This window comes from Taudactylus pleione, unplaced genomic scaffold, assembly GCF_031769625.1.
Source record: "Taudactylus pleione unplaced genomic scaffold, aTauple2 ptg000013l, whole genome shotgun sequence".
Classification (NCBI taxonomy): domain Eukaryota; kingdom Metazoa; phylum Chordata; class Amphibia; order Anura; family Myobatrachidae; genus Taudactylus; species Taudactylus pleione.
Genome location: NW_028284416.1, coordinates 3,681,542 through 3,695,490, shown reverse-complemented (window position 1 = coordinate 3,695,490; position 13,949 = coordinate 3,681,542). Strand labels below are relative to the sequence as shown.

Here is a 13,949-nt window from a genome sequence, read left to right as displayed (position 1 = left end):
CCGACATGGGTGAAAATCCCGATCATCCCTAAGGTATTGACTAACCTAATTCCCTCCCCTAACCCTCCCTTAGGGGTGCCTAACCCTCCCCCCAGTGCCTAAACCTAACCCCCCCCCCCTTCCCCGCCGCCTAAAGCCAAGTCCCCTAACCCTCCCTCCAAGTCCCCTAACCCTCCCTCCAAGTCCCCTAACCCTCCCCTAGCCTAACCTCCCGGGTGGTGCCTAACCCTCCCCCCCCCCCCCGCGCTCAGCATCTCTTTGATTGTGGATGCCGTGCGCCGGTCTCCCAGCGTCAGTAAACTGACAGGCGCCTAGATTTAGACAACTGTCATTTAACCCTCGCCAGGATTAAGTAGTCGGGAAGCCTGCTGTTGGGATTAGGTCCGCCAGCTTCCCAACTGCACACCACTTGCACTACAGTCGGATAAAACATCAAGACTCACCAGAAAATACTTCCGTTTGCTCAATTTTTCCTGCAGGTCAGATCCGAATACTGCTATTTGCCCGTCATAGCGAGACTGTTTCTGCAAAGTGGAAAAGTAGAAACAGATTGACGTAAGGGCACCGGCTAGAGAAGCCACCTGCAGTTGCTTTCATACAAATACGTCAGAAGCCGACTTACAGGGCTGCAGTTTTCCTCTGTGAGCAACGACTCCTCGTTTTCTTCAGGCAAACATTCTAAGGCATCGAAATACAACCACTGCATGACCGGCATGAACTTCCCCGATAAAGCCTGTCGGCAAGAGGGACGGTCAGGACAGACATTCATAGAATAAAGATAGAAGACGTATGGCTGGGAGCATTCAGTACCTTCATGGCCTCCTGTGCAGCCAGTCCCCCGACGAAAGCATTAACAGGGGCAATGTTCCCGGTGGCCTGGAAGGAAAGCTTTTTCAGGAGACATTCTTTTAGCTCCTCCTGCTTTGCGGATCCGGATAACTTCTCGTTGATCTCTTTGGTAAGAGCCAGCACTTCACTTGCATCCGCCTGGGAGAAATCACAGAAAAAAAACAAAACATAAGAAATCTATATACACAGAGTATTACTGCTCTGTGTGCAGGACATCGGACACGTGCTTCGACGCTCACCTCGTTGCGGGGTTTTGGAAGTCTGCCGTTTTTCTTCTGGAAGGCATGAAGACCCTGGAATCCCAGGTGCAACTGGGACGGGTGGTCGAACTTGGCAAAGTCGGTTATTACGAACTCTGGTTCTTGGAGAGATTTTCTTAGGGGTTTCTAGGGAACCAGAGTAAGAAAGAATTTGTTTTTAGGCATTTTTCACACCCATATAAAAATATTGAGGACAGTCGTACAACATTTATAAGCAGCATAGAAAGTTCTGCGGCAAGTTTGGGGTCACTTACAAAGCTGATCTTTTTCGGCATTTTGACTTGGCTGACGATTCCCCCTCGGATGTAGTCTGAGAATTTGGTTGTGTCACAGATGCTGAAGGTGTAGGGTCCTGGGAGGGAAAGAACAACTAGTATCTCAGCACACAACACGGACTGAAAACATATATTGGGACACGTTACTCTGAATTAGAGAGATACACCCTAAGGTGCATCATCCATTGGGAATGGGTGGGGGGTACAATATCATTTCAAAGGGTATATGAACCTGAAGCTTACCTAGGACTTTGATCTCCACCGGATCATAGTTGTTCAGCTCCGTCATGCCTTGGATTTCAGTGAAAGTTACAAAATCACCACTTTCAAAGCCGTGACGAGCCTCATCCAGGCAGGTAACCACGCCTGGGTTATCCTAGAACAACAACAATCTGTCAAATATGGAGGGCAACTCTCTTCAATAACCAACAATTAAAAAGCCCACAGGCAGCCCTTTCATGGGACGAATCATTATGAGAAAGCAAATAATCAATTCACCAGAACCACCACAGATGCTAGTCTTCGACTTTTGATGCACAGAAGTTAGCATAACACATGTACTAAGTCGCAGATGATCATTAAGTACAACGAAACGTAGCAGGAGCAACAGCCGCTCAGATTTTTAACTCATTTTGCCGAGACCCAGTCGCACACAGAAGTCCCGCAATGCCCATCGATCAGTGTAAGCTAGCAATCTAGTTTTGCTGCTCTTTGTTGTTTTAGCAGAGCGAATAAGACGCTCGGTGCATCCGAGCCGAATGAACCCTGGTGCACCGAGAGGGGGCTATTTGAGCCACTGAATAAGAGGACACATCTGTACACACATACATCATTTCTAAGCTTGGAATATATATTTTTTTCCCTACAATTTGACAGCCCCATGTAGTCCGATAGATCTTCATGCACCCTTGGGACTAGTGATGTCTAGACCTTATAAAGTATGTGAGCTCCTGGAAGGTTCAGTATCTAATACCTCCACTGGACTGCAATCAGGGCCCCCACCAGCCACAGAATTGTGACATCATGGATTATCACCAGGCTTCCAACCCACGCCACTTAGTGTGGAGACCACTCAATCCTCTGCATTCACTCTGATCATCTCGAGCTGGCAGGAGCCGAATCTCTCAGATGCTGCCCCTTTGGCTGTCCATTAAACCCCAATGATTGTGGCTTGTACAGGAGCAAGTTTGCAGTATACAACGATGTGAAGCAATCTACTGCCATGGGTTGCTAAGAAGAGACAGCTGTGTACGTATCTTGGATACCTTTGTAATCATTGAAATCATGGCACTCAGAGGCTGCTCTCCATTGGGATCCAACACGACCATTTCATCACCAAAGTCACAAAACAGCTGCCTGTAACAGAAGAGAGCCAGTGCAAAATGAGGCCGGGAGCGTAACCACACATAACTGGCACGTCCGATGTCTACAGTCGCCAGGGGCTATCCATCACCCATTATCTAACCCACAATAACCCTTTATAGGCGATCAGATAATACATTCACAATACAGACAGTTCTCAGAAGAACAAAACGAGACAACTACAACAATTAATCCTTTTTTTTTTTTTTTTTAAATTCAATAATTATTGATTTTCAGAAAAGAAAGAAAACAAAAAAAACCAAACATACAGTTGACAATATAATATCAGCAGATATAGAATATATCGGATTCACGATAAGATACATAATAGTAATCAACTCAAAGAATATACTGTATATTAGAGAGTACAAAAATCATAATAAATAAAAATGTATAGACCACTGCTATCACAAACCAAACGGATATTACAATGTGGACCCATAGGCGCCATCTGGGCCCACGTATTCTAGAACCATATAGATTAGGTTATACGAGCAGACAGAATATCTTGGCAGTACATATTCTATCCTGGTATGTGTAATTTTTGAAGACTAAGTACAGTAAAAAAAAATTAAAAAATATAACACTTCCACATCTGCCAATATATAAATTTAAACATTAAAATATATAGACCCCCCCCCCCAGAAAATCCCAAAACAACACTCCTCATAACCCCCCACCCTGTATAACCTAACCCCAATCTGGGCATTACAATAATTAATCCTTACAGCACATTTTCCATTTATGGACTAGAATCAAAACCCACTCACCCAAAAAGGCCCCGGGTGTCCGCCACGATGAACTTGATGTTGTGACTGTGGCAGAAATCGCCGACGCGCAGCTGCTCCTCCACGGTTGAGCTCGATAGAATCACCAGCTGAGGAGAGAGGAGAAATTGAGGCAGCGGTCGGGGCAGAAGGGCTCACAGGCAAAGCGATGGATAAACTAAGGGGGTATGAGGAATACCCGTTCCCACCCTCTGATGAGTCTCTGTAGGATAGTGTCAGCATTCATAGGAAGTGGCTATATCAATAACATGTGAGGAATCCCTATACAGGTATAGTAGTGTCTCGCAAGGAGTGGACAGCATGAATGGTCCTGTGATTAAATATACTGGCGATTCCTAGACCATTACAGAGCTTATAACATTGGGCCTGCAGCACTAGCTACTAGCGGTGTCATCTCACTGCAGCACCAAGTCTAAGAAGTAATAGCTTTTTATTCAGCAGAAAAGCAGTGCTTCAAAAAAGGTCAGCATTTCTCGCGCTGCCTGCATAGATATATGTAATATCCGAAAGGTAATTACCGCTGTTTAAAGGCCATGGTGCCAGGTGAAGGAGAATTTATAGACTTCTACTAAAGTCCTGTTTTGCTTGAGCAGATTCCCAGCTGGCACTAAACCGGTGGTCGGCTTGCGTCATGTACAGCTCGCCATTCTCCAGCACGACTGACCATTTATTCATCTGCCACCACGCTCACACGCCCATATCAGGATGGCAGATGAAGTACTTGAGATCTGCAAGTTGGACTTAAGGGCGCTAAATGTAGCTTTCTAACATCTGTAAAATCGGCTTGTGTGACAGTGGCCATTTATTAGAATAACAAGGCATTTAATCATGCTTGATGCAACTGGTGACTTTAGTTTTAGCTCCAGGTACCAGGCGACATGGTATAAGGATGACCCCTCAAATACTGGGGTCATCCTTATACCACTCAGGGAGAGCAGGGACTCGCTACTTAGCATTGCCAGGAATAACTGAACCATACATTATTGTTGGGTGGGGGTGAATCAGAGGGTGTTTTTCCTTGGGGCCATATTGGTTTTCATTTAAAGGCATTATAGAGAGGCAAAAAAAGCATATTATATAACAGGTTTTTTTACTATTCTTCCTTTAGCAACTTTACAGACAGGAATTCAACTTGCAAAACACTTCATGCAATAATTACACGCTGCAAAAAACCCTGGGAATACGACATTAATGTCAATTTGTCACGACAGTAGCATGCTGTAACGCTGGCTTGGGATCAGGGACAGAATATGTAAGTGCACTGGCATGGACAAGCTCAAACTCGGCCAGTCCTTTCTGCAGGGCAATCACCCTCATCACCAGTGTTTGTGTCGCATCTAGAACCGGCGGCACAGGACAGAGTCTTCTCAGACTGGTTTTACTGCAAATGTACACCTTTAAAGCGGTGTTCCCATCAGACTTTGCCGCGTGGAACCTGTGCCCGTCTGTCTGCCTGAGCGGTATTCCGATTCCACCAAGTCTTTCCGATGGCAGAATACAGCTAAACAACCCACAAGGAGGCAGTGTCACCCAGTTAGGATGATGGAGAAAGAATTTTAAAAAATCCCGCATCCATCTGCCATACCTACGGACAATGCCCCGAACAAGGGACCAATGGCTGGAATTGTGGCTAAACAAAATATTAAAAGTAGAAACTAGAAAAATATAAAGTTGGAACGTAAAGACGCCAAGTATCTCAGCTCGCCCATCGCCGACCCGACATCAGGGACAAACTACATTCTGCCACACATTTATTATTTTGTTTCGGATTTGGGAACAGTATTAAAATGATATTCTCCTAATAGTGTAAAAAGAAAGCCAGCTCTTGAGGCAGCAGGTTCAGGGTGTGGATTACAAAAGGGAGATATGGAAGGATTATTTTTAGACAGGGGAACTCCAGATCTGATGATTATTACTCTGCAAGACGGCAGATCTGCTGGGTAGATAAAACTGCCCCAATTGCAGACAGCAAAGGAACGCGGCTTTATCTAACACACGAGCAGCTTTAGACTAAATGGACTCCTGGCAGGACAGGTTTCCAGCGACAGTTCATGCCCAAAACACAATTACGTCCCCTAAAGGACCCTACACACTAAACAATCATTTAAACGATTTGGACGATTCTGACGCAACAAGCCGGTCAATAGTCAAGTGTGTTTGTACTATGCACGCACCCGTGGCATCGTCAGATCTTCTCTACATGCAGGAAGATCTGTCAATCTCGTTAACGATTCCCCTCAGATCGTGCAGTGTGTACGCACTACCGATCGATCAGGCGATATAGTTACATTATATAGCTAACAATCTAACCACCAATCGATATATCTTGCATATATCTCGTTTGTTACATTACACAGTGTGTATGCACTAGATCGTTTGCCCGGGAGTTCAAGGGAAATCATTGACAACATTGCATCGTTTGCAAGTCGTCTAGTGTGTACCACGATACAACAGACGTAAGCCAGCTAAACGACAGGAATATTTCAGAAAATTAAACGCAGCAGTCATATAACAACTGGCGTAACCAGTAATTATGGAGCACCAACCAATATACAGAATCAGATCAATCTCTGGCCACTAACGAAAGCAAAGCACTGGAAACGTTACCCCAAGCTCTAGAGCAGCACTTTTCAAATCCAGTCCTTAGAACACACTAAAGGGTCAAATTTATTAGCCGAGAGCCCCCCCCTCACAGTACTTCCAGACTAGCTGACCCTATAGGGCTGGGTACAAAAATCTGCAAGCCCGGGGGAAAGAGCAGGGCGAGCAGAGGTGCCACTGACGGAATTTCTAATCCATTCCAACAGCAGCTCACTTCTCTCACACATAATAGGATCGACCCCTAGCAGTGCATGTTTTGCAGGTCTCCTCACAGAACAAAAAGTTAAGCGATTGGAAATTCTGTGGAGCTTTTACAATGTATCAATTCGTAATGAATAACTCTCTGCTGTAGCAAGGACATATGGAAAACATGCACTGCTAGTGTGTCCAGAGGGTATCCGGTCTACAGTAAAAAGGTAGACAAATGTCTACATAGACACCAGATATTTGACAGGCAATAGGTTGACAGGGACAAAATGTCGACAGGGTCAAAAGGTCGACACACTAAAGGAAGACATGTAAGAAGGTCGACAGAGTCAAAAGGTCGACATGATTTATTTTTGTTATTTTTTTTTTAGGGTTAGGCACTAGAAGGGACGGTTAGGCACCAAGGGAAGGGTTAGGGTGAAGATTAGGGTTAGGAAAAAAAATAAAATGTCTCGACCATATGCATGTCAACATTTTGACCCGGTCAACCATTTGTACCTGTCAACCTTCTTACATGTCTACCTTTAGTGTGTCGACCCATTGGCTGACTGACATCTGCTGTCTATCTAGACATAGATCTACAGTAAAAAGGTAGACAATCATAGTGTTCCCACTAGCTCCGGCGGCAGCCAGGGCGCCGGAGCTAGAGAGGGCATGCCCGTGCGCGCGCCGAAGGCGCGGGCGCGCGGCCGAGAAGGGGGCGTGTCTATAAGACGCGTCCCCTTTTCGTCACTCTTGGGGGCGTGCCCGGCACTTACGACACGCCGGGCAGCCCCCAAGCCCTGCAGACAGGGAGAATAGATGCATGCGCCCGGCGTCTATTCTCCGGCGGTGACCGGGTCACCGCATGTTTCTCCACCCGCGGGACGCTGCGTCCCGCGGGTGAGAACGGCTCCCGCAGGCTGTTAGGGCAGGGTGCTTTTTGCCCTCCAGAAGGAGGGCAGGGCGCCGCGCCTCGCTAAAACAGCCTAGCGGGAACGCTAAATCAATCCATAACCGTCCCGAGGACTGGACTGGAGAAGCACTGCTGCCGAGCATTAAAGGTACACTAACAGGTACGATTTGGAGTTTCCTCCCACATTATAAAGGAAGGTCATAGCCTGGAAGGGAAGGGGGGGGGGGGGGGGGGGGAAGAGCAACCAGGAGCACCAATCACAAGACAGCTCAAAATGGGTTCTCCCAAAAAAAATAATAAAACCACCATTAAACCATATAGCGTCCTACCGCTAGCCCATTGCTGCCGTGGGAGACAAAAGATGCTTCTCTATCTGAACCAGCCAGCAGAGACTGTGGGACAACGCCATGCTGGCTTTACCTGCAGACATGTATATTGGTGTAGATCATGTCCATAACTGGCCGAAATTTCAGCTTTATGCTCTCTATCAGACCGGATTCGGAAGTGGACGCTCGTGCAGTCACTACTGTGAATTTGTCCTTACGCCGCAGCCAGTCTACCGTCAGAATTGCACGGATCTCTATGCTATTCCGATCTGCGTCCCCAGCGGTAACAAATCAGACACAAGAGCAGATTTAAAACACTGGGCGCATTTTAAAGGCTGACCCTCCTAAAAGATACGACATCAGCTAACCCTTCAGAGTTTTTTCATATATGAAGGTTTAGTCTACCAAGAACAGCTATTCCACGTTTGATGTCCACAAAACCCAAATCTGCATAGGAAGTCAGTCAATGTGCCACGTTAGAAGACATTGACTTATCATATGGGGATAGGTGACAGAAGCCGCAGAGCCGGTCAGATTCAGACCTCTGGTGACGCACCTGAAAGCTGGAGAGGAAGTCCTCGGTCATGGGGCTGCTGGAGGCGGATACAGGTACATAGGTGTTCAGCTCGGCCAGTCTCGGGTGAGAAACGTCCGCTCGATTTTTGCCAATGTCTCCCTCTCGGAGGTAGAACTGAAGCAGGAGACAACATTATGGGTTATTTGCCAGGCGTACGGGTGAATCGGTCTCAGTCATCAGCGTGGTATTAGTGGTCTGCTTACCTGAGAGGACAAATCTCCCCACTCCGTGTTCGCCTGGTCATGGATGGTGACCGACTTTACTCCACCCAGGATAATGTTCTTGGCAATCTCCACTCCTAGACCGCCCATTCCCGAGACGAGGACGTTGGAGTTCTGCATTCGCTTCATTGCCTCATGACCCAACACGTAGCTGAAGAAGGCAACCAACATCGATGAATGGCACCAGGAGGCCAACACCACATTGTACACAGATAGTGGTGGTTTTAATAGGAGCCAGCCTGACCGCTAAAGTCAGAAGTTATCCAAAGCCTTATTCTATAATGCAGATTGCTAACAGACATCCGTTACCGGGAAGAGGAGAGCTAATGGATTCTCCACAGCAATCATTGCAACTACGTAATAAAGTACAACAGCATTATAAAACAAAAGCACACACACAGCACATAGCAAATTAAGACGATTTGAATTAAATGCGTCCATTTTCTTCTTAAGCTTCATCGCACCTTGCGGCAGAGCTCATACTTACAGCTGACGCGAGTAAAGGCCCTCATCGATCTCGGCTTCATTCCCGTTTCGAGCCATGCCCTGCAACAAACCGATATCATTAACGGTTGTGGATACACGCGCTTGTTTGGGAAGATGGCAGGAGGGTGGGCGGATACTTACGTTGGCTGGCGTCTGTCCTGTGCTCACAGAATTGGAGGATGAGCAGTTTGAACCCGTCTTTGTATCAGATACGGCCACGCGACGCTTCTTGGACAGCGGCGAGCTGGACATCTGACCGGGAGGAAAGGAATGAAAGGAGTTAAAGACCCTTCTTATAGGAACAGAAGCCAGAGTCAGCTGTAAGGATCAGTGCTGTGTGTCAAACAGCGTACACTATGTGGTTGGTAGCGAGTGTTTTACAGCAGGTAAAGCCACCGTAAAACACTAAAATAGACAACATGGTACAATTAAAGACTTAAAATAGGCAAACGTGGCCCATAAAAACTGGTTTTAAAGGGGATATTCAACTTTACTAGAATAATTCTAAAAACTATTCAATATTTATTGTACTACTATACAGAAGTGTTATGCTGCCCGTCCACTAGGCGATTATACCTAGCGATGGAGCGATGATGGTCGTTATCACCCGCTAATCAGGCAGTAAAAGGTTAAAAACAACCAGCGATGCGCGCGCCCGCTGGTCGTTTTTAACATCAATAATCGTCCAAACTAGACTGTCAACCTGACGACCGCCTTCGGGTTGAAATGTTCGGGGAAGATTGATCTGCATACACTGAACGTCTCTGAACGTTCAGTGTATGCAGTTCACCCCGCGGGAGACGACGTCGTCGTAATCGTGCCGTCGTCCCGCATCGTTAAATGGATGGGCAGCATTAGACTGCTCTGGCCGGTTATAAAACACCAATATGGCAACACTAGAAAATGATTTGTTCTCAGACACATTTACATATTATTAGTGCTTAAAAACGCCAGTGGATGTGAGGCCTTATTACAGCTATTACACCGAAAATCCACATAAATGCATATATTAATGTTACTCTACTATTTATAATCCAACAGGAATGATGTCACCCACCCAACCAATGAAGACACAGTCAGAAAGACAATTTCAAATTGCCCAAGAAGCAGTGCAAATCGGTGCCCCCAAAATGCCCTGAACACCCCACACATACAACACAGGCAGCACAGTTGGTGTAATAGTTAGCATTACTGCCTCACAGCACTGAGGTATGGGCATCCATTCCCACCAAGGGCCCATTGGTGAGGAGTTTGTATGTTCTCACTTTGGGTATTCCGGCTTCCTCCCACAAGCCAGAAACACACCGGTACGTTTATTTGATGCTGACAATAAAACTAACCCTAGTGTAAGTGTGTGTGTGTACACATGATAGGGAATATAGGTGAGAATTCAGTTGGGCAAAATGTGCAGCGACCGCACAATGGAGCTCTAAGTAAAACTTGCGATTCCGGGGACGCCATGTTGCAGAACGGCACATCACGTCTGTTTCGGAAACTGAATCCCCCCTATAGACTGTAAGCTCCATTGGGGCAGGGACAGATGTGAATGGCTAAATATCCTCTATAAAGTGCTGCATAATGTGTGTGCTACATAAATGTTAATTAAATGTTTCATAGCCAAGAACATCCCCATTAAGGCGTTATGTCGGGTACACACTATTTATTTATTACCAGTTATTTATATAGAGCACACACATTCCGCAGCGCTTTACAGAGCATATTTGGCCACTCACATCAGTCCCTGGCCCAGTGGAGCTTACACTCTATATTCCCTACCGCATGTACACGCACACACATACAAACTAGGGTTAATTTTTGGTAGGAGCCAATTAACCTACCAGTATATTTTTGGAGTGTGGGAGGAAACCCACACAAGCACAGGGAGAATATACAAACTCCACAGAGTTAGGGCGTAGTGGGAATCGAACCCAAGACCTCGGTGCTCTGAGGCAGTAATGCTAAACATTACACCATCTGTGCTGATAGATATGTCGTCCGATCCAGTGGAACAAACACATAGATATGTCTATCCTCTACATCGGCGAGTGTTTACCCGCCATGTCACCGACTATGCGCGCTCCCGTCGGCAGCATGGCCCCCGGCATCAGCAAGTCTGTATGCACTTGCCGATGCCGGGAACCCCCGTTACCCGTCGCTCATGACATCGGCTGGGTACACATCGTTAAATGTGTAACCAGCTTTACACTGCATTATTCTCAATGCCACTGGCTCCCCTTCAGTGTGTCCCTCCTAGATCGTTGCCAATGAGTGCCAGTGTAGAACTGCTGCATGGGAAGATTAATAATACATGGCTTTTCTTTCGCTTTACAAGCATTAGTCAGCATTGTCAATGACACGAGAACAGAGGACTGTGAGTACTTTCCAGAGAACCTCAGGCTAACGTCAGCAGGAGGAGGAGAGACGGCCGACATACGGTCACCTACTGGGGTACAGAACAGATGGGGAGGGACGGGGACCAGGAGGGTTGGAGAAAGCCGGAAAGGATGGCGCTTAGAGCTTGCCGTGACCTCACTAACTTGCTCTAAAATAAACAACAGCCAGAATGACATCATTCATTTCTACATTTCCCTGGAGAGGGGGATAGATCGCTGAGCTCTGTAATAGGATCTCCTGTGCAGCCGGACCACATGTACCGGCATAAGCCCCCCCCCACCCCTCCCATCACTGCACCAGAGCAGCGGCACAGGCAGGCAGGGGTTAAATCAGTGCCAGGAAGAGAGAACGGAGCTCAGGGCGGCGACCGGCGTCAGGTTCACACAACACACGCCCAGGGCACGAATCTGTATGTAATATTATATTAAAGTCATGTCGCCCATGATCAATAGCGCCCCAACGCAAGGGAGACTGGAAAAATACTAATATATAAATATACACACTATAAACACACACACATATATAAAATTGTGTATGTATATATAGTATGTGTGTGTATATATGTATACATACAATATATATATTATATATACACACACACACCATATATTTATATACACACACTATATATATATATACACACACACACCATATATTTATATACACACACACACATATATATATATATATATATATATATATATATATACACACACACACCATATATTTATATACACACACTATATATATATATATATATATACACACACACATATATATAACACATACAATGTATAGACAACTACAGATAATGTACACTTCATCTATCATCTGTAACACACAGTGTGGTCACATATACATAAATATACACGTATAGGACATTACACAGACACTGCTGCTGCCAGTCAGATACACATACAGTAGGATGTACATTACACACACATCTGTATACATATTACCAGACCCTGTCAGTCAGTCAGTATGACTCCGTGTCAGTGACAGCCGGGGAGACCCCGGCCCCCCCAGTCAGCACTCACCAATCCCCCCGGGGCGCGCCCCGCTCTGCTCGCTGACTCCGCACACACCGGCTCCGGCCTAACACAAAAACAAGATGGCGGCCGCCCGGAACACGGCAGAAAAGAGTGCAGCGCGCCCGGCCTCATTAATATGCTGCGGAGGCGGGGCCGCGCCCGTCCAATGGACGGCGGGGGGGGGAGAATCACTAGGCCCGCCTTCTCCTCTGACAGCGCCGACACCACGTGTCTTGCTTGTCAGAGGGGGGAATGGGACGATCCCAGCTTTCAGGGCCCCTCCCTCCTCCTCCTCCTCCTCCTCTTCCTGGCGTGGGGCGCGCCTTAACGCAGCGGGGGCACGAGCGCAGCTAAAATGGCGGCGCGCACCAGGCTGGAACGCACAGGGGCACCGCCGCCGTCAAATATGGCCGCCCCACGGAGCACGTGACGTGGCGGCGGCCGCGCGCAGAGCCACGTGCTGTGGGCTCTATATAGCACAAGAGCCATACATACGACTGCATTCAAAAAGCAGCCATCAAATAGAGAAAACACTACCATCAGAAGAAACACATTGGGCGGAATTCAATTGATTATTCCCCCCTTCGCACCCGACGGAGCTATTCTATTGTTGCTCCTGTCGGGTGCGATCAGCTGCTAGCGCTCAAATTTCAGCTCGCAGCCCCAGAGGGGTGCGGGCTGAAATCGGCTAAAAGTGTCCTGTTTGGGCGCCCAAACGGCACTTTTCGCGATCGCGCCCAGCACTTTGGTCGGGGTTAGCCGTTTTACGCGGCTAAACCCGACCACTTTGGGTGCGCGATCAGCGTGAAACGCTGGCACAATTGAATAGCGGCCCGCGATCTCCTGTCACTTTAGACAGGAGATGCGGGCCGCGAAATCAATTGAATACGCGGCCCGCATCTCCCGTCTAAAGTGACAGGAGATCGCGGGCCGCTATTCAATTGTGCCAGAATTTCACGCTGATCGCGCCCATAGAGGTCAGGTTTAGCCGCGTAAAGCAGCTAAACCCGACCAAAGTGCTGGGCGCGATCGCGAAAAGTGATGTTTGGGCGCCCAAACATGTCACTTTTCGCACATTTCAGCTCTCAACCCCCAGGGGCTGCGAGCTGAAATGTAGCGCTTGGCAGCTGATCGCGCCCGAAAGGAGCAATAGAATAGCTCCGTTGGGCGCGATAGGGGCTGGAGAGAATTGAATACCGCCCATTGATGGTGTTATAGCATCGAGCATTGATGTCCATCCCTAAAATGAGCTTATAGTGTTTTGGAAGGATCCTTTGTGCTAACCTTATACATCTGGGAAAAAACGTGCCCAAATATCCTGGTATGAAGAGTTTCCCCAACTACCCGTAAAGCTGGGTACACACGTAAAGATTCTGTCCAAACATCTAACTAGTTGATTGGTTGGAATGAAAATCTGGTAAGGTATGGGAGTAACTGATGATCAGCAATTTGCTCCCAAATTCCAGGAAAATGGACAAAAACTGTTGTTTGAACAAATTGTTTAGATCAAACATTTAACAAACTTGTCTGACGCCATTTTCATCTGTTTTCTGGCATTTAGGAGCAAATTGCTGATCAGTTACTCCCATATGTTACCAGATTTTCATTCCAACCAATCAACTAGTTGGATGGTTGGACAGAAAATCTTTACGCGTGTACCCAAACTGTAGCCTAACT

General features: G+C 47.0%; 1 protein-coding gene across 2 annotated transcripts in view; it reads right to left on the bottom strand.

Annotated features, from left to right (window-relative positions):
* The window catches only part of UBA1 (ubiquitin like modifier activating enzyme 1), a 31,938-nt gene that overhangs the window by 13,739 nt on the left and 4,250 nt on the right, over positions 1-13,949 (bottom strand). The window contains exons 1-13 of one of the 2 annotated variants that reach the window (XM_088470302.1): positions 12,279-12,398; positions 8,989-9,099; positions 8,849-8,907; positions 8,344-8,512; positions 8,120-8,254; positions 3,517-3,623; positions 2,650-2,740; positions 1,628-1,760; positions 1,364-1,461; positions 1,089-1,235; positions 811-987; positions 623-733; positions 444-524 (exon numbers count right to left, since the gene is read on the bottom strand). In XM_088470302.1, coding sequence (XP_088326428.1) covers positions 444-524; positions 623-733; positions 811-987; positions 1,089-1,235; positions 1,364-1,461; positions 1,628-1,760; positions 2,650-2,740; positions 3,517-3,623; positions 8,120-8,254; positions 8,344-8,512; positions 8,849-8,907; positions 8,989-9,099 — 1,419 coding nt within the window. In that variant the 5' untranslated portion in view covers positions 12,279-12,398. Of the gene's footprint in view, positions 1-443; positions 525-622; positions 734-810; positions 988-1,088; positions 1,236-1,363; positions 1,462-1,627; positions 1,761-2,649; positions 2,741-3,516; positions 3,624-8,119; positions 8,255-8,343; positions 8,513-8,848; positions 8,908-8,988; positions 9,100-12,278; positions 12,399-13,949 lie in introns of those variants that run through there. The other variant, XM_088470311.1, reaches the window with a different exon arrangement.